Source organism: Schistocerca piceifrons, chromosome 8 (assembly GCF_021461385.2).
Source record: "Schistocerca piceifrons isolate TAMUIC-IGC-003096 chromosome 8, iqSchPice1.1, whole genome shotgun sequence".
Taxonomy (NCBI): Eukaryota; Metazoa; Arthropoda; class Insecta; order Orthoptera; family Acrididae; genus Schistocerca; species Schistocerca piceifrons.
Genome location: NC_060145.1, coordinates 462,191,176 through 462,218,049, shown reverse-complemented (window position 1 = coordinate 462,218,049; position 26,874 = coordinate 462,191,176). Strand labels below are relative to the sequence as shown.

General features: G+C 43.6%; 1 protein-coding gene across 1 annotated transcript in view; it reads left to right on the top strand.

Moving 5' to 3' along the window:
* Positions 1 to 26,874, top strand: part of LOC124711948 (ruvB-like 2) — a 124,876-nt gene that overhangs the window by 51,908 nt on the left and 46,094 nt on the right. The window contains exons 3-6 of the mRNA XM_047242215.1: positions 12,054 to 12,174; positions 12,742 to 12,892; positions 12,966 to 13,128; positions 25,004 to 25,232. Coding sequence (XP_047098171.1) covers positions 12,054 to 12,174; positions 12,742 to 12,892; positions 12,966 to 13,128; positions 25,004 to 25,232 — 664 coding nt within the window. The remainder of the gene's footprint in view (positions 1 to 12,053; positions 12,175 to 12,741; positions 12,893 to 12,965; positions 13,129 to 25,003; positions 25,233 to 26,874) is intronic.

Here is a 26,874-nt window from a genome sequence, read left to right as displayed (position 1 = left end):
TCAGCATCAACAGAATTTGCATCTGCAGATTCTTTGCAGATCTTGTCAATCCATGTCAGCAGGAATGTTCAGAGTATTCGTTACTGTCACTGAACATTCATGTATCACGTAATGCAGAACAAGATAAAGCCTCTTCTTACAGAATATAATTGATGATAAACATTCATGATGTGATTGGGTAGAGGAACAATGCTGTCGTCTTTGGTGATGGTTGCTGTGCCGGACTGCACTCAAATGTGAGTGAGCTTGCTGATGGGATGGTGTATGAAAAATCTTCTGGCTGTGTCCACACCAATTGCGCTCATTTGTCACAGGCCGAAAAACTGGTCACATTGTCCCTGCACACCACTCCGGAAGATGTCAGCCATGACTCACAAGAGAGCCACTGCTGTTTCTGGGGATGCCGATGCAGCCCAGCGGAACGTTGACGTAAGGAGAACATACTAAGGCTTTTTGTGACACCGTGCTCTCAAAACTGTTTCTTGCCAAAAACTTTCAAGAGGACTTCATCTGCAGCTGAAATTTTGTCTGACGTGGCAGAACGAATTGGTTCCACAGCAGCAACAGGAGATGCAGAAGGAAGATGGTGTCGACATTGTAACAATTCTGCTGGCAACTTCCCATCACATGGTAAGGAGTAGTAAGAGGAAAGAAAAGTCTTTAAGGCTCACTGTGTGTGGGAGGGAACAGTTTCTCTACTTGACTTTTGAACATTCAGATGAACCGTCCAGATTCACCATTAGTGTGAGGGTGTGTGCCGGTGGTGGCACGAAACTGTTTAAAATTGCCTTAGGATGCTGTGAGATTTGTTCGTGGGTACAGGGGCGATGAACAGGTGCTGTTCATGAACAGAGAATTCAGATATTAATTTACTCTACATCTAACATCAAATAGTAAAGTTAATATGTAACTTTGTTGCGAAAGTTGCGGCGTCAGTTGCTAACAGTAGATTGGAATATTGAAATATGTACAGATACAAAAGATATATAAATCTGTCATTCTTCAGTACAATATGTATTCAGATGATGTTGAGCTCTGGCCACTATGAAAGCCTAAATGTTATTAAACAGGCAAATGTAGAAAAATGGGGTCAATGTATGAATGTTCGAACTTAAGAACACCCATTTCTGGAGGTCCAGGGGACACTGGCATGTAATGAGCAGTGGCGTAATCATTCATGGCAGCACCCTCATGCTGTGGTGGCGGCTGTAGGAAGTGTGGCAGCGTACCTGGCGGCGCACATATTTGAAAGTGTGGCAACTGGATAGTGATCAATACCGCAACTACGACCTTCGGAAGACCTTAAAGATAAAAAATGGAAGACATTTCTGATACTGTAATAGTAGTAGTGTGGACGTCAAGAGGAAAACAAAAGGAAATTTGCTGTGTGCGTCTACCTCCAACACCATCACATGTTCCAGAATGGATCTGCAAAGTCAGTATGGATGTGTCACCAAGGCCTGGACGGATATGGCCTCTCAAAGAACTGTCATGGCAGAACTGATTGGTGTTCTGTACAAACTATGCAATTACCCCCCAGGGGGTCCACAACTCTTTTTGTGGATACGTGCGTAGCGAGCACGGGACCCCGAGCTAATGTGGCCCTCCTTCCTTTCCGGGCTGCATACCCTCCCTTTCCGCATCCTCCCCCCCCCCCCCCCCCCCCCATCTTCGCCCCCCCCCCCTCCCTCACCGCTGGCTCTTTCCTTCCCTTTCTCCCCCTCTGGGAGTATGGTTTGTGCCTACGTCTGGAGACGGACGCTCGAAACTGTTACAAATTCCTTGCTTTCTACACTTGCAAGTCTTCGTCCTTCCTCTGTCCTTCTCTTTTCCTTCCCTCTTCTCTTTGCCCTTTTCTCCGCTGCGGCGTTTCAGACCCCTCTTCTTTCCTTTCCCTTTCTCTTTTTTCCTCCCTGTGCGTGTCTGAACGCGCTTCCATGCGTAGCCGGTGACGGGGTAACGCGTAATTCCCCGCCCCGGGTAGACAGGTAGAACACGTACGTACCCCCTGGTAACAGCCAGGCCCAGGGAGGGGTGATTACCCGAGCTGATACCTTCCGAAAGTGCCGATTGGTCCCTCCGTCCGTTTGTCGGGAGGTGTGACCTGAGGTGTGAACAATCACCTAAGGCGGGAGTGCCCTCAGAGAGGCCCCCCACAAGGGAGGAGCGCGTCATCGGAGACGCCGGTAATCATGGGGGATTCTTCCGCAATGGTTTCCTCACCTTCCACTATGTCTGCTCACAAGCGTAAGTTCACTGAGTCTCAGCCACAGACAGTTCTTCCATCGTTGCCACAGTTCCTTGTTGTTTCTCGGTCTGACGAAGGTCACGACTTCTCCACGGTCAACCCTTTCATTATTCAGAAAGGTGTCGACGCAATTGCAGGTCCTGTAAAGTCTTGTTCCAGATTACGGAATGGCACCCTGTTGTTAGAAACAGTCAGTGCCCTCCAGGCACAAAAATTGCTGCGTACCTCAGTACTACACACCTTCCCTGTCCGGGTGGAACTGCACCGTACTTTAAATTCCTCGCGTGGAGTCGTTTATACACGCTCCCTTGATGGATTGTCTGACGAAGAAATTCAGCACTACCTGTCTGACCAGGGCGTAACGGCTGTTCATAGGGTTATGAAAAGGGTTGACACGAACATCATTCCAACCCGCACTGTCTTCTTGACATTTGACAAAGTTCAACTCCCATCAAAAATAAAAGCAGGCTATGAGATAATTTCCGTTCGCCCTTACGTCCCAAACCCTACGCGTTGCTATCGGTGTCAGCGGTTCAATCACACCAGCCAGTCCTGTTCCAATCCGGCCAAATGTGTTACGTGTGGCAAGGATGCCCATGAGGGTGCTTGTCCACCTCCATCCCCTCGCTACATCAACTGTATGGGTGACTACGCTGCTTACTCTCGAGATTGTCCCGTTTTTAAGGACGAAAAGCTCATCCAGGAAATTAGAGTATAGGAAAAGGTGTCGACCTTTGCTGCTCGAAAATTATTCGCAAGTCGACGGCCCACCGTGCCTCAGACAGGAAAATACAGCACTGTCCTTGCTTCTTCTCGGCCAACAAAGGAGGCGGCCACACAGACTTGCGACCTCACCTTTAGTGGCACGGTCGTCAGATCGGCCAGCGCAAAGATCGCCCGTTCAACCTCACCACTTTCGCCTGCCCATTCTCTGGCTCACCCTTCGTCGAGTTCTGCTAAATCTCGAGCCCAAAAGTCAGACACCAAGACTTCGAAAAAAGAGCATACTCGTGAAGAGTTTTTACGTACGGCAACTTCCCAACCATCGGTTCCTCCTTCCTCTAAACATCATACTTCCAAGAAGGCTACAAAGAAACCCAGTTCCTCTCCTTCTCCGCCAACGCGTGTCCCATCTACAGCACCACCTGGCGGAAGTCGCCCTCGGCTGTCTTCTGTGTCGCGGAGGCGCACTGCTGGCGGCCGATCAACCGGCCGATTGCTGGTGGCAGGAGCTGCTCCTGACCAACCTATGGATCAGGATCTTCTGCCTTCGGCTGAATGTCATTCCATGCTGTCGGTCGCAAGCTCTGAGCAGTTGTTGAGTTGACAGCGACCTTGGTCACATTCCTCCCTTTTCTGTTCACCCTATGTCCATTATCCACTGGAATATCCGCGGTATTCGAGCCAATCGGGATGAATTGTCGATCCTCTTATGATCCTACTCGCCAGTCATCTTCTGTCTTCAGGAAACAAAGCTGCGTCCCCATGACCGCTTTGTTCTCCCTCATTTTCAGTCCGTCCGATATGATCTCACCTCTGTTGAAGGCACTCCAGCGCATGGAGGACTCATGATTCTTCTCCATGAAACTCTCCATTATCACCCAATCCATTTAAACACTTCCTTCCAAGCTGTCGCCGTCTGTCTTTCCCTTTCCGGATACACGTTCTCTCTTTGTACTGTATACATTCCATCGTCCACACCAATGGCACGAGCTGATCTCCTTCATCTTCTTGGTCAGCTTCCACCCCCCTATTTTCTGGTTGGGGACTTCAATGCCCACCACCCGCTTTGGGGATCTCCACATCCTTGTCCACGTGGCTCACTATTGCTAGACGTCTTCCACCAAGCAGATCTAGTTTGCCTCAACACTGGGGTCCCTACGTTTTTGTCTGCCTCCACGACAAGTTTATCTCATTTGGACCTTGCGGTCGGTACTGTTCCGCTAGCTCGGCGCTTTGAATGGTTCGCCCTTGATGATACACACTCGAATGACCACTTTCCGTGTGTCCTTAGACTGCAGCCTCAACTGCCCTACATGCGCCCGCGACACTGGAAGTTTGCCCAAGCTGATTGGACACTTTTTTCGTCTCTAGCGACATTCGATGACCGTCACTTTCCCAGCATCGACGATGAGGTCACACATATTACCGACATTATTCTTACAGCTGCGGAACATTCAATACCACGCACCTCCGAATTGCCCCGGCGCCCCCCAGTTCGTTGGTGGAACGAGGCATGCCGTGATGCAATACGTGAGCGGCGACGTGCTCTCCGCGTTTTCCGCCACCATCCTTCTTTGGCCAACTGTATCCACTATAAGCAGTTCCAAGCGCGATGCCGTCGTGTCATCCGCGATAGCAAGAAGGCAAGCTGGAAATTCTTTATTAGCTCATTTAACACCTTCACTCCCTCCTCGGAAGTTTGGAGTCGGCTTCGACGGTTCTCAGGCGCGCCTAGTTTCTCCCTGGTCTCTGGGCTCACTGTCGCGCATGACACATTAGTGGACCCCGTCGCAATTTCTAACTCGTTGGGTCAGCACTTTGCTGAGATTCGAACTCTTCAAATTACCTGCCACCGTTTCTCCCAAAGAAACGTGCAGCGGAAGTGCGACCTCTTGCTTTCTCCTCTCAAAATCGCGAAAGGTACAATACTGTTTTCTCCATGCGGGAACTCAAACATGCACTCTCTTCTTCTCGCTCCTCCACCCCAGGACCGGATGGTATCCACGTCCAAATGTGCTGCATTTATCAACCCATAGTCTGCGTTACCTCCTTCGCCTTTATAATCGAATTTGGACCGACAGAACTTTTCCCAGACGATGGCGGGAAGCTATCGTCGTTCCTGTTCCGAAACCTGGAAAGGACAAACATCTCCCCTCTAGCTATCGCCCCATTTCTCTCACGAGTAGTGTCTGTAAGGTTTTGGAGCGTATGGTGAATTACCGTTTAGCGTGGGTCTGGAATCCCGCAGTCTTTTAACACCTGCCCAATGCGGATTCCAAAAGCATCGTTCTGCAGTTGACCACCTTGTTGCTCTCTCCACTTATATCATGAACAATTTTCTCCGGAAACGCTGAACAGTAGCAATATTTTTTGATCTGGAGAGAGCATACGATACCTGTTGGAGGACAGGCATCCTTCGCACACTGTTCTCTTGGGGCTTTCGAGGTCGGCTGCCCCTTTTTCTTCGCGAATTTATGGCAGAGCGCACATTTAGGGTGCGGGTGAACACTACTCTCTCCCTTACTTTCTCCCAAGAAAACGGGGTACCCCAGGGCTCCGTGCTGAGTGTTGTACTGTTTGCCATTGCCATCAATCCAATTATGGATTGTCTCCTTCCTGATGTCTCGGGCTCCCTCTTTGTGGACGATTTTGCGATCTACTACAGCTCTCAACGGACCAGCCTTCTTGAACGACATCTTCAAGGATGTCTCGATCGCCTCCACTCTTGGAGCATCAAAACCGGCTTCCGTTTTTCTCCCAGTAAGACCGTTTGTGTTAATTTTTGGCGACGTAAGGAGTTTCTTCTGCCCTCCTTACATCTAGGTCCTGTCAACCTTCCGTTTTCAAACGTCGCTAAATTCTTGGGTCTTATGTTTGACAGAAAACTGTGCTGGTCCTCCCACGTTTCCTATCTTTCGGCTCGCTGTCTGCAATCCCTTAACGCCCTCCGTGTCTTGAATGGTACCTCCTGGGGAGCGGACCGAGTGGTCCTTCTCCGCCTCTATTGCGCCTTAGTGCGCTCGAAATTGGACTATGGAAGCATAGTCTACTCCTCTGCTCGGCCGTCTATTCTTCGGCGTCTCGACTCTATCCACCACCGTGGATTACGTTTAGTGTCTGGAGCTTTTTACACCAGCCCTGTGGAAAGCCTTTATGCTGAGGCTGCTGAACCTCCGCTGTCCAATCGGCGAGCAATCCTTCTGAGTCGTTACGCTAGCCATCTGTCTTCCATGCCTGCTAATCCAGCCCATGACCTTTTTTTCGACGCCTCCTTTGATGTAGGGTATGCAGGCCGCCCCTCCTCCCTACTACCACCGGGAGTCCGCTTCCGTCAACTGCTCCATTCTCTTTCCTTCCGCTTTCCTAAAACCTTCTTGACAACTTGGGGTACAGCACCGCCTTGGCTCCGTCCCCGCATCTGCCTGCTCCGTGACCTTTGTCGGTTTCCCAAGGATGGTACCCCTTCACTTGTTTATCATCGGGCATTTGCTGCTCTATGTGCACAAATGACGGACGCCACATTTATTTACACCGTTGGCTTGAAAACATCGTTAGGTGTAGGGAGTGCCTATATTGTTGGCGACACCCCAAATCACTTTCGGCTTCCCGACTAGTGTTCGGTTTATACTGCGGAGCTTTACGCTGTTCTCCAGGCTGTCCACTACATCTGCCGTCAGCGGATACAGTACGTTATCTGCTCAGATTCTCTCAGCTCTCTCCTCAGTCTCCAAGCTCTTTATCCTGTGCACCCTCTGGTCCACCGGATTCAGGACTGTCTGCGCTTGCTCCACCTGGGGGGCGTCTCGGTGGCGTTCCTTTGGCTCCCGGGACACGTTGGTATCTGTGGAAATGAGACGGCCGATATTGCAGCCAAGGCTGCAGTCTCTCTTCCTCAGCCAGCTATTCAATCGATTCCCTTCGCCGATCTTCGGAGCGTTTTATGTCGACGTGTTGTTCATTTATGGCACACGCATTGGTCGACACTTACCCATAATAAATTGCGGGACGTGAAAGCTCTTCCTTGTGCTTGGACCTCTTCCTCCTGAACGCGTCGTCGGGAGGAGGTAATTTTAACTAGACTCCGGATAGGGCACTGTCTTTTTAGCCATTGACATCTTTTAAGCGGCGATCCTCCCCCACTCTGTCCCCACTGCTCTCAGCTGTGGACGGTAAGACACCTTTTAATTGAGTGCCCCTATTTTAATCCGTTACGCTCCCGCCAACAGCTATCGCCTGATATATTGTCTATTTTAGCAGATGACACGCGCTCAGCCGACTGCGTTATCAAGTTTATTAGTGCCAGTGAAATGACGTCAGTCATTTGAAGCTTTTTTTGGGGACAACCAACCCCTTTCTGTAGTGGATTTTTAAGCCTTTCTTCTGATTTTAGTTTCTCCAATTTTATGACTTTCGTTCCCATTGCTGCTGGTTTTCAAGTTCGGTTTTTTACTGTGTCCTAAGTCACGGACCGGGCGCTAATGACCATAGCAGTTTTGCGCCCTAAAAAAAAAAACCATCCCATTAGAGGTCATTTGCTCAGTCTTGGCATCCATGCGCTTCCAAATACATCAGGCATGTTGCTTTGTGTGACCTATTCCTCAATGGTCTTGATGCAATAAAGACAAAACTTTCTGATGGAGGGAGTGAGGAATCCCAACATCTGCATTGTCATTCTCTGCATGCAACAGCAGAACACATGAGTGCACAGATAGCACGTAACAATGTGCAAAATAGTGACATACCACTGGATGGGGCATTTCGTTCAAACTATGTGGCCACCCATGGTGCATGCATTGCAAAATAAACCGAAGAACTTGGTCAGATGTAATTGTTGCAGAAGTGTGGTGAAAATCAAGAGGAAAACCTTGAAGATTTTGAAAATCCAGAGCATTGATTTTTTTACATTTCACAGATGAATCAAATGCTGTTTCTGTACTGATCAGTAACAGTCAACACATCACCATTCGGATGTTAGGCAGTGGGTATGGATAAAAACCTACACTGATAGTTAAACAATATCAGAGCCCAGCACTGCATTTTTGTGCTATCTGTGTTGGGATAGGCTTGGAGGAATTGAATGAGTCTGTTAATGGCTGATGGACTGTAATCAAATCGACTTGCGTCATAGGATGGTTGGGTTTCGGGTTCCGCTGAATAGGTCAGGAGTCCACTATATGCAGGAGGTGGCTACACGGGTAGCAGGGACTGTGTTTGTATGGACTGGGCAGTATTTTAGGTTAGAGGGTCTCGGGAAACACACAAAGAGCTTCAGTCACAAAGGGTGCAGGCCAAACACAGGAAGAACATAGACACAGGAACCATTGGTGTAACAGTTGTAAATTGTCGTGGCTGTGTTGGGAAAGCACCAGAGCCCCAACTGCTAATAGAAAGCACTGCTGCTCAAATAGTTATAGGCACTGAAAGCTGGCAAAAACTGGAGATAAGGTCAGCCAAAATTTTTGCGAAGAGCCATCACTAATGTTAACAAGACAGCAGTTGAATGATTCAAACTGTGGTGTCACCGCCAGACACCACACTTGCTAGGTGGTAGCTTAAATCGGCCGCGGTCCATTTAGTACATGTCGGACCTGTGGTGTCACCGCCAGACACCACACTTGCTAGGTGGTAGCTTAAATCGGCCGCGGTCCATTTAGTACATGTCGGACCCGCGTGTCGCCACTGTGTGATCGCAGACCGAGCGCCACCACAAGGCAGGTCTCGAGATACGGGATAGCACTCGCCCCAGTTGTACGGACGACATTGCTAGCGACAATACGGACGAAGCCTTCCTCTCATTTGCCGAGAGACAGTTAGAATAGCCTTCTGCTGAGTCCATGGCTACGACCTAGCAAGGCGCCATTTGCCTTACCTAGTTTGAGAGTTATCGTATAAATGTCTCAAGAAGAACTTTGTAAACCAACAAAGAATAAAGTTAAGTATATTCCAAAGCTACGTATTTTCTTGATAGCAGTCGTAACGTATCCTGTTCCAGACTTGACGCCAGTCGGCGTGTGTGTACGCGTGCCTTTCGACTCCCTTCTCAGTGTGGCGTAACTAGCTTGTTACGCCACAACAGGACCCGCGTGTCGCCACTGTGTGATCGCAGACCGAGCGCCACCACAAGGCAGGTCTCGAGATACGGGCTAGCACTCGCCCCAGTTGTACGACGACTTTGCTAGCGACTACACTGACGAAGCCTTTATCTCATTTGCCGAGAGACAGTTAGAATAGCCTTCAGCTAAGTCCATGGCTGCGACCTAGCAAGGCGCCATTAACCGTATCTGAAGAGAGTCTTATTTGTATTATCAAGAGCGATGTACCACAAGGATCGAATAAAGTTAAGTATTCGAGGAGCTGCATACTTTTCTTATGAGAATTCACTACTTATCCTGTTCCAGAATTCACGCCCGTCTGCGTTAGATTTCGGCCTCCTCTATCTACAAGGTGTTGGCACATTTACCAACACATCACAAACCATGTAACAGTTCTCAACTACCTACACGGTATTGTGCATATACATCATTCACAATGTGTACCAATGAAATACATTGCTCTATGCAGAACCACCTATTAAAAATTTATTAAAAAACAGTATCACACAGTTCAGATGCATATGCAAAGCCTTTCATGTCTAAAAAACACATTCACTGAAATTCCATGTTGATTTTTAGTAACACCAACTTAGAAGGAACAAGAAGGAACATCCTGAGTACGAGCTCGCAAGTGGCCAATGATGTTTGTCATTCGATGTCCTACACGTTGTCTACCATGCGACCAAAATATTGGCTGCCAATGGCAAGAGGTGGGCCGAACTGCAGGTATCCAATGCAGTGAGCACAGCTTGGGGCTACAGATCGTAGCTGAACTGCTTAGTTGACAAGTAACACTTAAACCTACAGTGCCACTGGTGTTGATTTAAAGCAGAGCAGTGGCAGTGATAAACAAGACAAAAGTCACATATCTAAAAGAACAGTTGCTGAAGTTGACATTTCATCAGTAAGGAACCCAAGGAAATATGCATAGTAACAAAGAAGTGGCAGATGAAGTATTAGCATTGCTACAAGATTTGCCAGCGGAATGCATGGTGTTGTTAACACTTGACTGTGTGGACAATGCACATGAGGACCACAATAACGACGATATATGCTTAACAAGTGAAAGTGATATTAAAACAGTGCCGAGAGATGCAGTTCATCATCCTTGTCAGAGGGAGCTACAAATCCTGTCTTCAGTGAAAAGTAGTAAAGAACAAAATTGACAGCCAAGGAGCGGCTACTAATCATAATTACTTATAAGGAAGATCATCTGCAACATAGTAAAGAAAAACTATTATGAGCAGATTTAGAATAAGTCTGCAACAATATTACTGTAGTGCATAAGAAAAACTATCGATAGTCAAGGGAAGACAAGGTGAACTCGTTACAAAAACTAGTTTTTGCACGTTTCAGGGATGATCAATTCAATTTATAGAATGTGCATGATAGTGACCTACAACATTGTGCACTCAAATTGCATGTGACATAGATCACAGTTATTTCAAGTCAAGTAGTGGATGGTGGTGTAACTTCAAACAATGCTACAGAATTGGAAGACTTGAGGTAAAGAAATTTCCAACAAAATGTCAAGTGGACAATGCACCACGAACTGCGAACTCTGCCAGAAAATTTGTAAAGGAGATAAACAAACTTATCTCGTCGTTCAGTAAGGAATTGTTTTTAACTCTGACCAGTCAGGAAGTCAGGATTGGAAGAGGTAACACATATCAAATGAACCCTGGAAATTAAAGTACCAAGAGAGTTATATCAAAGTCAACAAACATCAATGCCTTAACTCATTTGTACACAATTAGGCCAGCTGTTAACCTGGATGCTTAATTGGCTGGAAAGTTATTTGTTGTGCTGCGTGAAGTTGGAGGTCCTCTGCCCCCTATAATTCTTTCTCATGAACACGATCTTGCAAGGACAGTAGGGAATACTTATGTCAAAACAAGCAAGAGTGGGGAAAATGGACATAAGATAACAACAACTATGAGATGAGCACTGCTTTTGACCAATACCTGGTCAGAATAACTTGCTTTCGCTTGATTCCTGGTTTACATATAAAAATCATACTCCTTTAGAGCAAACTACTACTGCTGAAAAGTGTGTAACATTGCAACTCATACCACCTGGAATCGCTGGACTAAAGACTAGTTTCAGTGTTTTGTTTCAATTAATTTCAGATGATCATTTTCATTACCTTGTATATACAGCATTAACAAAAATGTAATGCCACAATAAAGAAACAATAGGGAGAGAACACTTTGAGAATATTAGCATCTCAAAAACCATAGAAAAGTGAAATTTAAGTTGCTTTGTTGTGAATCTGGACATTCGTATGCATGCTATAATGCATACTATGCTGTTTACTATGATTTATGAATTTCTGATTTTCTTCCAATATTCTGTTACGTTCCATTTTTGTATTACATAATGTACAATCTGTGAAATGCTATAGTTGTATGAACGTTAGCATGTGTCTACTTGAAACTAAGCCAATATTTTGGAATTAAACATTTCTTTCACAAGACATTTCAATGTCTGTGCAATTACTTCTGTAGCACTCACATTATTTCTCTATTAGTGTCAGTTTTTTGTTAAATTTACAGAATGTCATTGTTTGGAAACTATGGATCGGTAATATACACTGTTTTATCATAATACATTTTCTATGTATGATGTGTAAGATTTATGATGCGGGACATCTACTATATAATTACCTACTTCATTTTTATCTTGTCATTAATACACACTAGCAAAAGAATGACAAAACTTTCGAAGACAGCTCTACAAAATAGACTGACATCCTGTAGGAATGGCGAAAATTTAACAAGGTAGCAGGTTACTTCAACATGCGTGCAAATCTTGAACCCACTTTTTTTTACTTGTAGAATCACTACTCAGGTCATTACATCTTGCGAAAAGTATTTCATGGCACATTTTCACATTTCAGTTTCATGACTAGAAAGCAATCACAACTGTGGAAGCACAGATATTAGTTATCCCTTTGAACCACCAATTCAAGATTTTACATTGTATTTCAGGTCTCCCAGGGAATGGTGGGACAGCTATCAGCTCGGCGAGCTGCTGGTGTTGTCCTTGAGATGATAAAAGAGGGCAAGATTGCAGGGAGAGCTGTCCTGTTTGCAGGACAACCAGGAACAGGTAAAATCAGGTTCAGTGAAAGCTACCCAATGTGTATAGCTACATACATCTGTAGTAATAATGTAATAATCAGTATGAATGAGTCTTTCGTGTATTTTCTTCTGCCAGTGCTTGGTGTATAGATATTTTACCTGTCCATGTTATCTTTAGTAGTAATGTGTACCTATCCATATTACATTTAGTAACAGTGTGTTATACATCTTGTGAAGAGGAAGTAATGTAGGATGGATCATGGGTGACAGCAGTGAAAAGATAATAGTGCCATTGACCTTCAGATTATCTAGTTCATTTTTCAGAGTTTGGGACTTCAGGAACAGAGTATCCATATGCATAGTTATGGAAGATTTTTTTTTTCCCTGGTGTTTCACCTTGTGAGTAATGGTTGGTATATAGTCATTTAATGTAGCTGCCAAGTATTTCCCTTCTTTTCTCCTTACATGTCTCTTTCTGTAGTAGTTTAATGATGTAGATAGTGGCATAAAATTGTCATAGTCAGTTAAGAGTACTGTAAAATTTCATTTATATTGGGCGTTGTTGCATATGTATAAATGTGTAATTAATTTATAGGTAAAACTGCAATTGCCATGGGACTGGCACAAGCGTTAGGTCAAGACACACCTTTCACAAGTATGGCTGGCTCTGAAATATACAGTTTGGAGATGAGTAAGACAGAAGCTTTGACACAGGCTATCAGAAAGTCCATTGGAGTGCGGATCAAGTAAGTTTGAAAATCCCTGAGCCTATAATCAGTTGTTTGTAATAGTTTCATATATTATAATTTAATCTTGCAGAGAGGAAACTGAAATTATTGAGGGAGAAGTGGTTGAAGTACAAGTTGACAGGCCTGCAACTGGCGTTGGTACAAAAGTCGGGAAGCTTACTCTGAAGACAACTGAAATGGAAACTATTTATGATTTGGGTAGCAAGATGATTGAATCACTCATGAAAGAAAAGGTAAGTTCATTTTAAGTAGATTTAAAACAAATGTTAAACGGAGTTTCTTTGAAACTACCTGGCAGATTAAAACTGTGTGCTGGACCGAGACTCGAACTCGGGACTGGCAGAATTAAAGCTGTGAGGATGGGGCGCGAGTCGTGCTTGGGTAGCTCAGTTGGTAGAGCATTTGCCCACGAAACGCAAAGGTGCCGAGTTCGAGTCTCGGACTGGTACACAGTTTTAATATGCCAGGAAGTTTCATATCGGCGCACACTATGCTGCAGAGTAAAAATTTCATTCTGGAGTTTCTTTGGTTTCTGGCATCCACACACATTCCCAATTTTGTGGCGGATAGTGTAGGGTAGTGAAATTAGAATTAACTGATCATTCAGTGTAATTTGTTTCAAAGTTTTTCTTATCTATAACAAGTCAGTCATATGTCAACGAACCCAAAAAAATTTACCACGGTTTCTGATACTGTGAACTGATTGTTGGCTGTTAAGATAGATCTGATACCATAATATGTGAGATTCTTTGTGAGAATAATGTGAACCGCTCAGTTAAATGTTTGTGATAAGTCACAGAAAGTACCAGTTGGCAATATTTTTTCATTTAAATTTCCTGTAATTTCAATTGGATGGGAGATAAGCAGCCTGACAGTAATAGATTCTGTGTGTATTTGAAAATATACACATCCATGTCATACATGTGTGAAAGAATATGTTGCATATATCTGAAGAACAAGATTTTATTTATTTATTTATTTGAGAGTTCTGATTTTAATGTAGCTAATTACATTCTCAATTTCTTTGGCAGATCATGGAGCAATTATGATTTGGCTCTACATGTGTGTCATTGGAATTGATCCTTGCATGTGTTCTATTGCCTTATTCCCAAACTGCTCATGCCAGTTGTCTGAGTTATTTCCAGGAAGTTATTAAATATTTAGATTATATAGCTACTGTCATTTATTTCACCACCTGTATTAAAGTCCTCACAGTCCTTAATTGATTTCCCAGTTTCTCTTTTAATTATTGCCCATTTCTTAAAAGTTCCCTTCTCATTTCTGTCTGTATGTTTGGGATAAGTACTGCAGAGATTCTGATTAAGTTTTGACTGATAGATTGACTGATTGATTCTCGAGGAAGGTCATGTACTTTAATTTATAAATATTTCAGGGAAATTGGCTGAAATAAGATTAATTAAATTGTGCTGCCACTGTGAATGCGATAGCATTGACATCTAGTGGTACAGCTACCACGACACCAGAGATCAGTGAAGCTGGGGTGGAATAAGATTCAGGACTGGTGGTGTAGTGGTAAAGCATGTGTCTGAAAACTGGAAGGTCACCTAATCGAATCATAGTCAGACCAAGAATTTTTCACCGCATTTTAACCTAGAATTGACCTCTCAATGTTGTGGACAATTGCCAGAAGTGAAACGTGGTTCAGATTCCATATTGAAGTGTAGGTCTCCTGTTCTGGGAGCCCGTTCGTATTCGGATGTGGTAGTCTAGTGGTAAAGTGCTTGTCTCGTAATCGAAAGGTCACAGGATCAAACCCCATTTGGACAAGGATTTTTGCTCTGTTTATTAACATAACCATCATCTTTCAGTGACATGGAGATTTGCTAGAAATGGCAGATTCCATGCTTCTGCAGGTCACCTTTTCCTGGTTGGAACTTGCCTAGTGAGGCACAATTCGTGGAGACAACATTAAGGTGAAAGACTTGACCCATATGAAATTATCATTACCATAATCTGTGAAATAAAGTTGCTGCCAAAATCTCTGAAGAGCATGCCCATGCCATCTAGCGATGAGAGACGACTTGCGATAACCTTCCAAGGAGCATGCAAAGCCATCGTCCTACTAGGAGACGATTCCCAATCACAAAAAATGCTGTCCAAACCTGCAATAATCTGTGCGGCAAAATCACATTTATTTGCTATAATTATTTCATTTTGTGCAGTTACTGACTCGATGCTCCTTTGGCAAAATTATCATGAAAGCGTTGCTCAAGACAACTGCATCATAAACCGCAGGAACAGCTGATATAGATCACAACCAAAATACGTTGAATCTCTAGCAGGTAAATCTGGAACACTTTGTGGACTTCTTTACATATAAATTCCAATAATAAATTTATCAACCGGTATGGAGTATTTGCAAGAAACAAACTACAAGGCCATTCAATAATTAGTGCAACACATTTTTTCCCCTCTAAATTAATTTCACATGGAAAAGATGTGGAATTTGTTGTGGGAAATCATGGAATATTCCTGCTGCAGCTCCTATAATTTGATGAAGTTCTAATGTCTGGTGGTGCTATGTGTTGTGTTCAAAATAGCATCTGTAGTGGAGGTGCGTTCCAAGCAGAGAGCTGCCATTGAGTTTCTTTTGGCGGAAATCAGAGTACTGCAGAATTTCAAAGGTCACGCATACCTGTCCGATCTCCCACCTGCTGGCCAACTGCTCACAGCTGTGACTTACGCAGTGTTGGGACGTGTGGACACTCATTCGAGATCTGCACGTCTGTTGGTATTGCCAACACACTTATCTAGTAGTTGAAGTGCTCAAAGGTGTGTGACTGCTGGGTTCCTTATTACCTAACAGAAGACCACAAAGAGCAATGAAGGACCATCTGCTCGGTCCAATGAAGGATGCACTCTGTGGAAAGCAGGGTGTGGGCAGTGGAGAGGTTACTGATGCAGCAAGATGTTGACCCCGATATCGATCAGGGTGGGGGGGGGGGGGGGGGTACCATGTGGCCGTACAGGCTCTTCTAAGGTGGCATAAGGCCATTGCATTGAATGGAGATCATGTTGAAAGTAGTTTTGTACTCAAAAGAATGGGCAATAATAGGGGGTAAAGGAGGTTTGAATAAAACCAATCTGTTTTCAGAAAAAAAAAGTTGCATTATTTGAGTGCTCCTCATATGATCATTAACAACTTTTCTACACTGTTCAATATGACTACAATTTGAATAATGAGCAAACAAATGTTTCCGACTTAATAGCGCAGGGTGGCGATTCTTCTGGAAAACCTGGAATTCTCAGGGAATTACATTTTACTTAGAAAAATCAGAGAAATCTTGGGGAATTTGATCTCGGGGAATTCTTTGTTTTTAACTTAATATTTAAATTTTATTTTATTGAGTTTAATGGATCACAAATTTTAAAATACTTAATATTTCAGAGCGTGTTAATTACGTGATTATTATTCGATATGAAGCACCGATGTTTAAAAACTGCAGTTAAACTACTGCTAATGACTAATATATCTCAGCTGAGAGCAAAAAAGTCATTATTATGGTATGCCAACCCCCACCCTTACCCCCTCCTCTCACCATTAATTTACCAGCAGCTTCTTGACACAGTCTTCCTCCTCACACCTGGAATTCTCAATTTTTTCTCGCCCTACAGGTTTGAGTAGCTGCTTTGTATAGTCAGCAACAATGGAGGGAAAATGTTTTTTTTTAGATGTGCCTGGAGACACTGGCAAGACTTTTTAATTAATCTAATACTGTCAATGTTAGATCTGATGAAACCTTGCTGCAACATAATCTGACTTTGCTGCCGCACTTTTAGAAGGCAGTTGAACTGACATTTTGAGCATGTGGCTGTGTACGAAATATAGTTCTACTCTTACACAGGTAATAGCAACCAGGCATGTTTTATAATGCTATTTGTTTATTTAAACAGCACCGTTACTGGATTCAAACTGACCGGTTCATCTTCAGACGGCTAGTTCATGTTATACATTAGATTTAGCCTTTTGTTTACCCACCTGACAAAACTTCCTTGGACTGGTGCTGCCCTGCAACCAAAAGATGATGTGAGACAATGTCTTTTTAATTGTAATTGTGCCTCATAACGATCTTACGTGATTTAAACAAATTATTATTATGAAAGGGAGGATGTTTTGGGTACTTACGATGAAGAATCTGCGCCATTATGTTCCAGTGTGGGTTGCTCATCATCTTGGAGCAGCGAAAACTGTATAATCCACTTTTTTGTGTATATATTTGCACATAATGTAAAGCACCACTCACACACTAAGAAATTTCATCACGTGGAGGTATGTATACAAAGATGACGACATTACAACCATAACAATACCAAAAATGTCAACTCTGAGAGATATTTCATTACGTACATGTATGTGACAGTAGAAATTTACGAATTGCTAATGTTACCTTATTTATTATTTATATTGACAGGGATCTGATTAAAATTAAGATAAACAAATAAAGCAGTTAGTTATAAAGCGTTACTGCAATGATATTAACGTAATTATAATGGTATTCATTGGGACAAGAGTAAATGATAAGGGCCAGATGTACATAAATAAATACTACAACTATGGACGTATTATGGCATACATCGATAGCACAGTAAATGGTTTGGGATGGATGTGCGTATATAAATATTGCAACAGAGGATTTTTTTTTTTTTTTTTTTAAATTGGAAAGCAGGTGAATGAAATTTTGGAGAAAGGATGCATTGGTTAACTTGGTTTGTTCATTAAGGAGATTTTGTGGTCATTTGCTTTTATGTACATTTATTTCAATCTCCTTGTGCAAATTCATAAGGCTACATTTCTCAGCATGGTGCAATACTTATACATGGTCTTCAGTGGAAGACTCATGCCTGTTTTAAATCATCTGTTGTGAACTAAGGGATCTGTTCACCTATCACTGCGATTGAAACTGTGTATCAAACCCAGAGAGCGTAAAATTCAGCATAATGACCCCTAAGCTGTTTACGTTATTTAGTAGCTTAGGCCGATTGCAGCTCTCCTCCTGCATCAATGCATCCCAACAAAGTGAAGAAGTCTGAGAGAATGGTCATTTGGCACTGCACAGCAGGACCACGGAGGTAACTAACTTAGAGAATGGTGAGGAGAAATTATTTAAGAGGTAAATTGACATACATGTGTTGTAGGTGACAGATCATGTTTGTGAAGTACACAACAGCACGAAATAACACCACAAAACACTTAAAAAATAATAAACATTTTGATAATAACTTGTTCAAAATAGGAAATTGTGAACTTCAAACAACAATCAGTAAAACAAATAATAATGTCTCTGCTGTAGTGCCATACATCTCAGAAGTAATTGGAAAAATTATACCCTGATGTCCGCAGCGTTTTAACTGAGCCACTTGATTGGTTTTAGAAAAATGCTATATTGTCACCTTCAGATGAACCCATCAGTAAAGCAAGTAACTTCATTCTGTCCAAGTTTGAGGACCCATCACAAATTTGTTATTCTCTTGACATGGTATTTGTGAGAGAGAAAGCAGTGCATTACCTTACTGAATTTTTTTCAGTTCATTAATGTCACCTTTCCCCCACAGGAGACTCATAACTTTTTTGAGTATGTGCAGGCTATCCTTCCACTATCCCTCTCTCTGTTGGCCTCTCCATTGTGAGGTTTTCTTGGTGCCAACCCGGCTTGGACCTGGTTTATGAATGGGCCTCAAGTTTCCACTCCTGGCATATTTATAACTTTTAATTAAATAAACACATGGTCCCCACATTGGGTTTGACCCGCCACCAATTTTCAAAACACTACAGAAGTGCGGATAGTGCAGGGAAGAACACCCAATGCAGTTTGTGCTCCACTTTTGTGCCTTCCTATCTGTGCACCTTTCCCTTGAATCCAAAACCTTGCACAGTAGCCATGCCATTGTGCGGGTGGGGGGGTCAAAGGTGGTAGCCCCCAGACCATGCAGGGATCGCACTGTGGGTGCCCAAGCTGAAAACTTGCCACTCGTGCTAAGGAGTTTGTACTCTTCGTGTCTGGGGCATGGGGCTTTGAGCAATATATTACTGGTCAGGTGGTGCCCTTGGGGAGAGCCTCCATTCAGATTGGGTTCTACGTGGCGGATAAATGGCAAATGAAGCAGATGAATTTATCTCTTGCTGGTGGCCATATGGCCCCAAGAGTGTCTGTGAAAGGATAGCCCTCTTTCAATGCTGAGAGATATGACGCTAAAATGTTTGCTTCCCTGGCTACACCTTGGGAGGAACGTAGGATTAAGTGGCAATCAGAGCCGTGTTTGCCACAATACTTGGTCTGTTCAAGGACTGATGGTGATTTGTTCTTAGCCACAAAGCCATTGTTCAGGCAGCCATCTCTAAAACGAAAAGTGGGTCAGTTCTTAGCAAAATGGCATCATCTGCCCAGTCACGTGCACTGCTCGCTGGGTGACATACCAGTGACTGTCACTTCCAGTAAAGTCTAAATTTAGTTCAGAGCATCATTTTCCACAGATACCTGCTCTTGTAATGTGATGATGAGATGTGTGCCAACTTGGAGCAAAGAGGTGTACACTTTGCCCACTTTGTCTATAGGGGGCCAGAGAACAATAGGGTTGCTACCAGTGCCTTCATTTTGCCTTTAAGAGGCGATTCATTGACTGAGAAGCTCAAGGTGATGGTATACCGATGAGATGTCGAACTATGCTGAGACATCACAGAGGCCATTATAGATCATAGGTTGACTCTACAATGCCATAAGTGGCACCCATCAGTGGAGCACGTCATTGCCTTTAAGTGGCTCCGTGCCTGGGTCTGTCACCTAATAAAAAGACGGTAGCAAGAATGCTGGGAATGGTGTATTTCAACCATCAGACTGTGTTCCTCTCCTTCGGAGGTTTCGGATAAGATCAGATGTATCTATGGATACCAGACACCTGTAGGTGTACCTGGTGCCACCTTGAATGGCGCTGTCTGAGCTTTATCAACCTGTCTTTCGTGTCCTAAAACAGCAGTTGGATCAAAAGCAATTATCTTTTACTACACGCCCCCTAGAGCCACATAACGACCCATTCAGTGATTGGGAATTCGTTAGTGTCCTCGCCCACTCTTCTGTTACAGCCCTAGGGCCAAACCACATCCACAACCAAATGTTCAGGCACCTACCAGTGGATTGATTGTCAGTGTCATATCATTACCATCTTTAACCTCACCTGGAGTGAGGGCCAGTTCCCATTGCAATAGTGAGAAAGCATCATTGTCGCAGTACTGAAACCATTTAAGCGCCTTCCAGAGATGGACAGTTATCGCCCAATAAATCTCGCCGGTGTTCTCTGTAAGTTGCTTGAATGCCTGGTGAGCTGGTGGCTGTGTTGGCTCCATGAGTCTTGGTGTCTTCTGGCTCTGTTCCAGGGTGGTTTTCACAAAGGTTGTTCCACAACTGAGAATCTGGTTTACCTGGAGTCTGCCATCCAAACAGCTTTTGCCCAATGTCAGCATATTACAGCTGTCTTCTTTGATCTCCAAAAGGCGTATGACATCACGTGGCGACACCACATCCTTGTTGCCTTACCTGAATGGGGTCTGTGGAGCCTGCTCCCAGTTTTCATCCACAACTTCCTGTTGTCAGCACTGTACATTCCGGGTTCAAGTGGATGCTGCAGCTGTGCAGTCCTCATTATCACCTTCCTAGTATACGAACAACTTTTGCCTCTAATTTTCCTCATCTAGTAAGTGTGTCACTGAACATTGACTGCAAGCTGCCACGGGAAACTTGCTGGCATGGGCCCCCATCCATGGCTTTCGATTTTTCGCCACCAAGATTTGAGTTGTGCCCTTTTGTCGACATCATATTGTTCATCCACAACCAGAAATTAACCTTACAACCAGTTACACAATGTAGCGGAGATTTAACGCTTTTTAGGACTGGTCTTCGAATCTTGGTTGACATAGATTCCCCATCTTCACCAGATTAAGGGAAAGTGCTGGTTGGACCTTAATACACTTCATTGCCTTAGCAACACCAGCTGGTGTGCAGATTGCACTATTCTTTTGCAGCTGTACAAAGCCCTGATATATTCTCTCCTCAATTATGTTTGTCTGGCATATGTTTTGGCATCGCCCTCAGCATTGGAGATACTAGATATGATATACCACGGCAGGGTTCGACTTGTGACAGGAGCCTTTGAAACTAGCCCTGTGAACGGTTGGGGTCCCTCCATTGTGGATCAGATGCAACAATAGCTTGTCAATTATGCTCCCCAATTTTACAGCTCCCCTAAAGTATCTGAACTACTGTCTCCTCTTTCCAAACACGGTAATCCTCCCACAAAGACAGCCCTGATCAGGGATTACAGTCACAATCTGCATCCAGTCTATCCTCTCTGCTCTGAACTGCAGTTGTTCTCTCTTCCACCTCTCCTTTTGACCCACACCCATAAACTTCTGTGGTGCGTCCCTCACCCTCAGCTTCGTCTTGACGTATCACGCGGTCCAGAAGACTCAGTTCATCAAAGGGCCCTCTGCTACCAATTTTTCTCCATCCTCGGTGCATCCCAGTGTTCAGAAGTCGTCTACACTGTGGCTCAATTGTTACTGGTCGTGTAGGCTTTTCTTATACTCATGCAAGACATACTAAACTGCTCTCCTTGGTGGATGGCTGTAGTGTTTTCACTGCAGAGTTGGTAGCCATCTCTCCTGCTCGTGAACAGATTCGTTCCTGCACTGGTGGGTCCTTCATCTGCAGCGACTCCTTGAGCAGTTTGCCAGCTCTCGACCAGTGCTACCCTCGCCATCCTGTGGAAATTGCTGCTATGCAGGATTCCCTGTACATCCTTGAACAGTGTGGCCACTCAGTGACCTTGATCTGGATCGTGGACCACATCAGGATCCTGCGGAAGGAACTTGCTTAGAGCCTGGGCAAACAGGCTACCAGTAAACTGACTCTTGAGATTGGTATTCCTGATACAAGCCTCCGATCAGTATTACACTCTCAGGTTTTAGGTGTCTGGAATACGGAATGGCTCACTCTGACTTTACCGAATGAGCCTACAAATCTGATGTGGACCTCCTTGCTGGCTTTGCATTGGCAATACTTGGCTGACTCATGGTCATCTGCTCCATAGTGAGGACTTACCCCACTGCATTGTGGAGCCTGTTTGACAGTGGTCCACATTTTGCTGGATTGTCCCAACCTAGCCATCCTGTGGTGGACTCTTAAATTTCCCTGACTTGCTGTCCCTAGTGTTTGGAGACGATGCCCCAGCAGCTGACTTAGTTTTACATTTTATTTGTGAAGCGGGCTTTTACCACTCTCTTCAAGGGAGGACCACTGAACCTTATTGGCCAATTGAGAGGCTGGCAGTACACACTGTTGACTCCTCTGCCCAGACCAGACTGCAGCTGTCTGGGTGTGGTGGTCCAGCCCAGTCATCTCCCTATCTGCTCTTTTACTCTTCTTCTCCCCCTCTCGTGTAGTCTGTTAGACTTGTTCGTCTTTTGTCTTTCTGCGCTTCTCTCTCCCCGTGTGCTTCTAGTCTTTCCAAAGCAACTCGGAATAGAGTACCTCTGGTAAGTGGTGGAGGCTGCTTTCAGGGACTTCCAGCTGCTCCCTAGATGGGGCAGCTTTCTTGCCTTTCTTCTTCTGTCCCCCTGTTTTCTTTTGCCCCTTAGCTCAGCTTCTCTGGCAGTGGTAGACCTTGAGGTTTCCTTCCTCTGGGTTTTGCACAGTAGGGTCTATCTGATCTAAAGTCGGATAGACCTGTCTGTTCAAGGGTGAAGGGATTGATGACGTAGTAGTGTGGTTCCTTTAAACATCCAGCCAATGCCACCTTTAACAGCACCACATAAATTAATATTAAAAGTAGATGTACTTATTATTTTATTGAGGAATTCAGACACACACCAATTTTGCAATGGAACAAGACACTGAGTAGCCAACCTCAAAAATATTTTGGTCAGCTGTACAATTGTAACTGGCTGTAGAACTGGAAAAACTGTTTTGATAACGTGAGTACCAATGATACTCAAGGACTTACCTCCCCAGTTAAAACGGCTCCAGCTACGCATTTAAATCGTCTTTGGTACGACAGTTAATAAACACAACGTCAGACACTGAACTTTGCTGGAACTGAACTAAGCATGCAGTGTCTTTTACTTAGTCAGTTGCATAGAGCCCTGGCAATTGTGGCATCAAAATATAATATGTTGATCTCGACACCTAATCCTGAAGAGCTTATTGATGTAGAAGGTAAAGAAATATTTCGAATACATAGAAAATATCTGATGGTCTACAGTTAAAACATAAACAGTAATCTTTTAAGGGCTTCTTCTGGAAGTTAAATGCAACAGATTTTGTTCCACTTTCTATACAAATAGGACCATTACCAGAATATGGAGGTAATATTCAGTTACCCAACATTGTCCTCTGATTTTAATCATTACTCTACACAGCGGCCCATAAATAAAATTGTAGCATCAGACAAATCCTTCGTGCTAACCATGCGAAGCTAGGCTGGGTCACTAGAAAGAATCTAATTTTATTATCTGAATAATTAATTTTGATATGTAGAGTTTCTTTTATGTTTTAATGATTTTCCTTAAGATAGCACAGGATTTCTTGTAATAGTATTTACTCGCTTCTGTAATTTAGGCATTTTAAATGTCTTATTAATGCCATACTTTGTTCTTTTGTTGCTTGGGGAAGCACATTTTAAATATTGATTGAGATCAATCTATGAATGCAAGATAATGCTGTGATGATGATATGAACTTTCAGGTATGATGGAGAAGGGTAAATGTACCAATTTGAGGTAAGGGACCCCAGTCCGCAAATGACCAGATTTGAATGTTACAAGCAGAAAATCATTCTGATAACTCTGTCAGTGCACCTCTTCTACTGCAGACTATTTGTTTACCATGTTTTGAGAGGAAGTAGTATGCTAAGGAAAGAGCTTGCAGTAGTAGTAGTCCATTGATAAGATTTATCAGAATGATTTTCGCTTATAAGTTTGAGAGGAAGTAGTATGCTAAGGAAAGAGCTTGCAGTAGTAGTAGTCCATTGATAAGATTTATCAGAATGATTTTCGCTTATAAGTTTCAACTCGGTCATTTCTGGACACGATCCCTTACCTTAAATTGATGGCTGAACAGTAACTTCCTGACAGCCTTTTCATTGTGCCTTTCTGCAACTTGGCATCTCTGCTATGTGGTGAGTAGCAACAGCTCTTTTCATTGTTTTGTTACCCCAGATGGATACATTTATTCTTCTCCATCAGCCCTGAAACATTTTAACATCATCACAAAGTCACCCTGCATATAAATTTGGAAGAGTGTGAATGGAAGGGGGGGAGTGGGGTTCATTTAGCTCTGAAGGAAGCTTAGCAATTTTTCAGTATAGTTTATGTGCATATTGGTGACTGAATGCTTCACTATATGATGAGTTGTTACCGTTAGTCCTTCCATTATTTGTATTCCACCAAGGACTTTTCTATCATTTCTTTGTCTTACACTGTTGAATGCTGCCTGAACAGAAACAGGTGTTAGGTGACTTAGTGACAGGAAACAGTGTATTGAAGTTATCAGTCTGACATAAGCATGATTTGGAAGTCAGCTATGTCACCAATAATAAAGTAAGCTATATCTGGTCAGCTGTAATGTTAAGTTTGGAGTAATTTACATTAATAGCCTGTTCCAAGATTATCAACATGGTTCTACTGTGTCCATTGCATAAAAACCAGTTTTGTATCAGTTTGGAGATCTGAGCTGAACAGACACTGTGAAAATGCCTTTGCTTTGTGTGAATATCGTAATAATATATGTCCACATGTTCCCAATAGTATTATCCAGTATTTCACGAAAAAGTTATGTTGTGGTTTTGGCATACCATACTAGTAGGATCTTGGTCGTCTTTCATCCACAGTCAGTTTCGTAGATGGCATCCTGAATCATCACAGGCCAATCTGAGAAAAGGAGTTCTCTAACCAGACAGCTGCTGTTACATGGACATTTTCACAGTATTGGGTTAAGTGTTGTGGTAAACTTAAGTTCCATTTGACATTAAGCAGAAACTCTTTAGCTATTACAGCTGTTAAAGACTGACATTAAGGTACATCAAAGACTTCTTATTCTAGGTCCAAGCTGGTGATGTGGTGACCATTGACAAAGCTACTGGTAAGATAAGCAGGCTGGGCCGCTCTTTCACACGGGCACGTGACTATGACGCTACAGGACCTCAGACGAGATTTGTGCAGTGTCCAGAGGGAGAGCTGCAGAAACGGAAGGAGGTTGTCCACACTGTGACCTTGCACGAAGTCGACGTCATAAACAGTCGCACACACGGCTTCCTCGCACTGTTCTCAGGTAAACTGTGCGTAATTTTCCATATGCTGTAGCTTCTGTGTACATGTGCTTCATAGAATGAGAGAGATTTTGAAATGAGATGAATGTAGGTAGGTCCAGTTGTGAAGAAGTAAATAAACGTATGCAGTGTTCAACATGTAAGGTCAGTGTGTTCTTCTGTGACTGTCATTCTCTCAGAAAACATATTAATTACAATAGTTGTGGGAAAGAGTGAATATTTGTTTGAGCTGATTTGACAGCATCACATTTAGTTACATAGTTGGTTACACTGTTGGTGTTAGTCAAAATCAATTGTACCATGGAAGTAGGAAGCAGATTTCGCTTCTGTTGGGAACTCGTGTGATCTGGTATAAGAATTGGAGGTGAGGGGAGGGGGAGTTGAAATTAGAGAAGAGTTTTGACTGCTGATGTAACAGAATGCGTGCATGTGCGCGCGCGCACACACACACACTCACACACCAGTAAAAACAACATGTGTAGGTTTCAAAACTGTAGATTCCTTACTGTGGGAGTAGGTGCATTCAGAACTGTGGATTCCTTACTATGGAGGAAAGAGGTACATGTTAAGCCAAGATTACAAACAAGGGGCAGTTCCCACTGCAGGTTGTGAGGAACTCATCTCTTGTGAGTACAAAGGGAGATGAAGACGGAAGGGGAGAAGTCACAGAGTTGATGTCAAAGGTAGTATACCAGTAAGCACAGTCAGCGTCAGTCAAGGGATGGTTGAAGTACAGAATGAGAAAGAAAAAAGAATTAAGAGAAAGAGAAATGGGAAGGCAAATGAGCAGTTAATTAAGAAGCAGGAAGAAAATGGAAAATCGAAGGTGATAGGTGAGGGGGAATTTGGGAGGGGGGGAAGTGAGACATGGAGATAAATTACCAGAATAAATAATTAGGTAATTGTTAGGGGTTTGTAACTGAATATTAAAAATTTAGTCTAGCTAAACACCTACAGTAACAGGAAGCTACCTCCCTACTATAGTTTCCATAGAGATGGTAGTGTACACACACACACACAATTAGCTTTCACATTGTGGATCTAGGACACAAATGTGACAACATGGTGTAAACCTCGAGCATCCCCACCAGTGGACATGGAGGTGGAGGCAGATGAGCTGGCCTCTGTTGCACTGTGGGATACTGTGGAAACCTGCCATGGAGGGCACATGCAGCACTTAGCAAGGGGACAGCCCTGCTGATGGAGGTGTTTATTTGCGGGCAGCATTAAGCCAAGCAGGCCAGTGCTTATGCTGAGTGTAACTACTGTGTACCTCACCTTGTGCATTGTGCCAAGTGTGGTTGCTGAGGGCTCAGTCTACAGCTGCCTACCCGCAACATCCACATGCTAAGTTATCACTGTACATGTCTCAATGAGGGTTCAGACTTTCTGCTTCCTGTAGATTCACTCGCATGGCGAGTTTTGTTCTCACAGCATTCTGTTCCCCAGTTATTGTGAGTCCTCCATCGGCCTGCGAAGTGCTGACAGTCTAGCGTAGCCATATTGTCATGCCAGTGCAGATACTAAAAAACAATAAGTATGATTTATTAACACAGAATGTACAGTGTACATACTTAACTTTTGTGATAGCTTGATGTGTAGCACTTTTAAGTCCTATACTTAACGTAACTGATAAGAACTGAC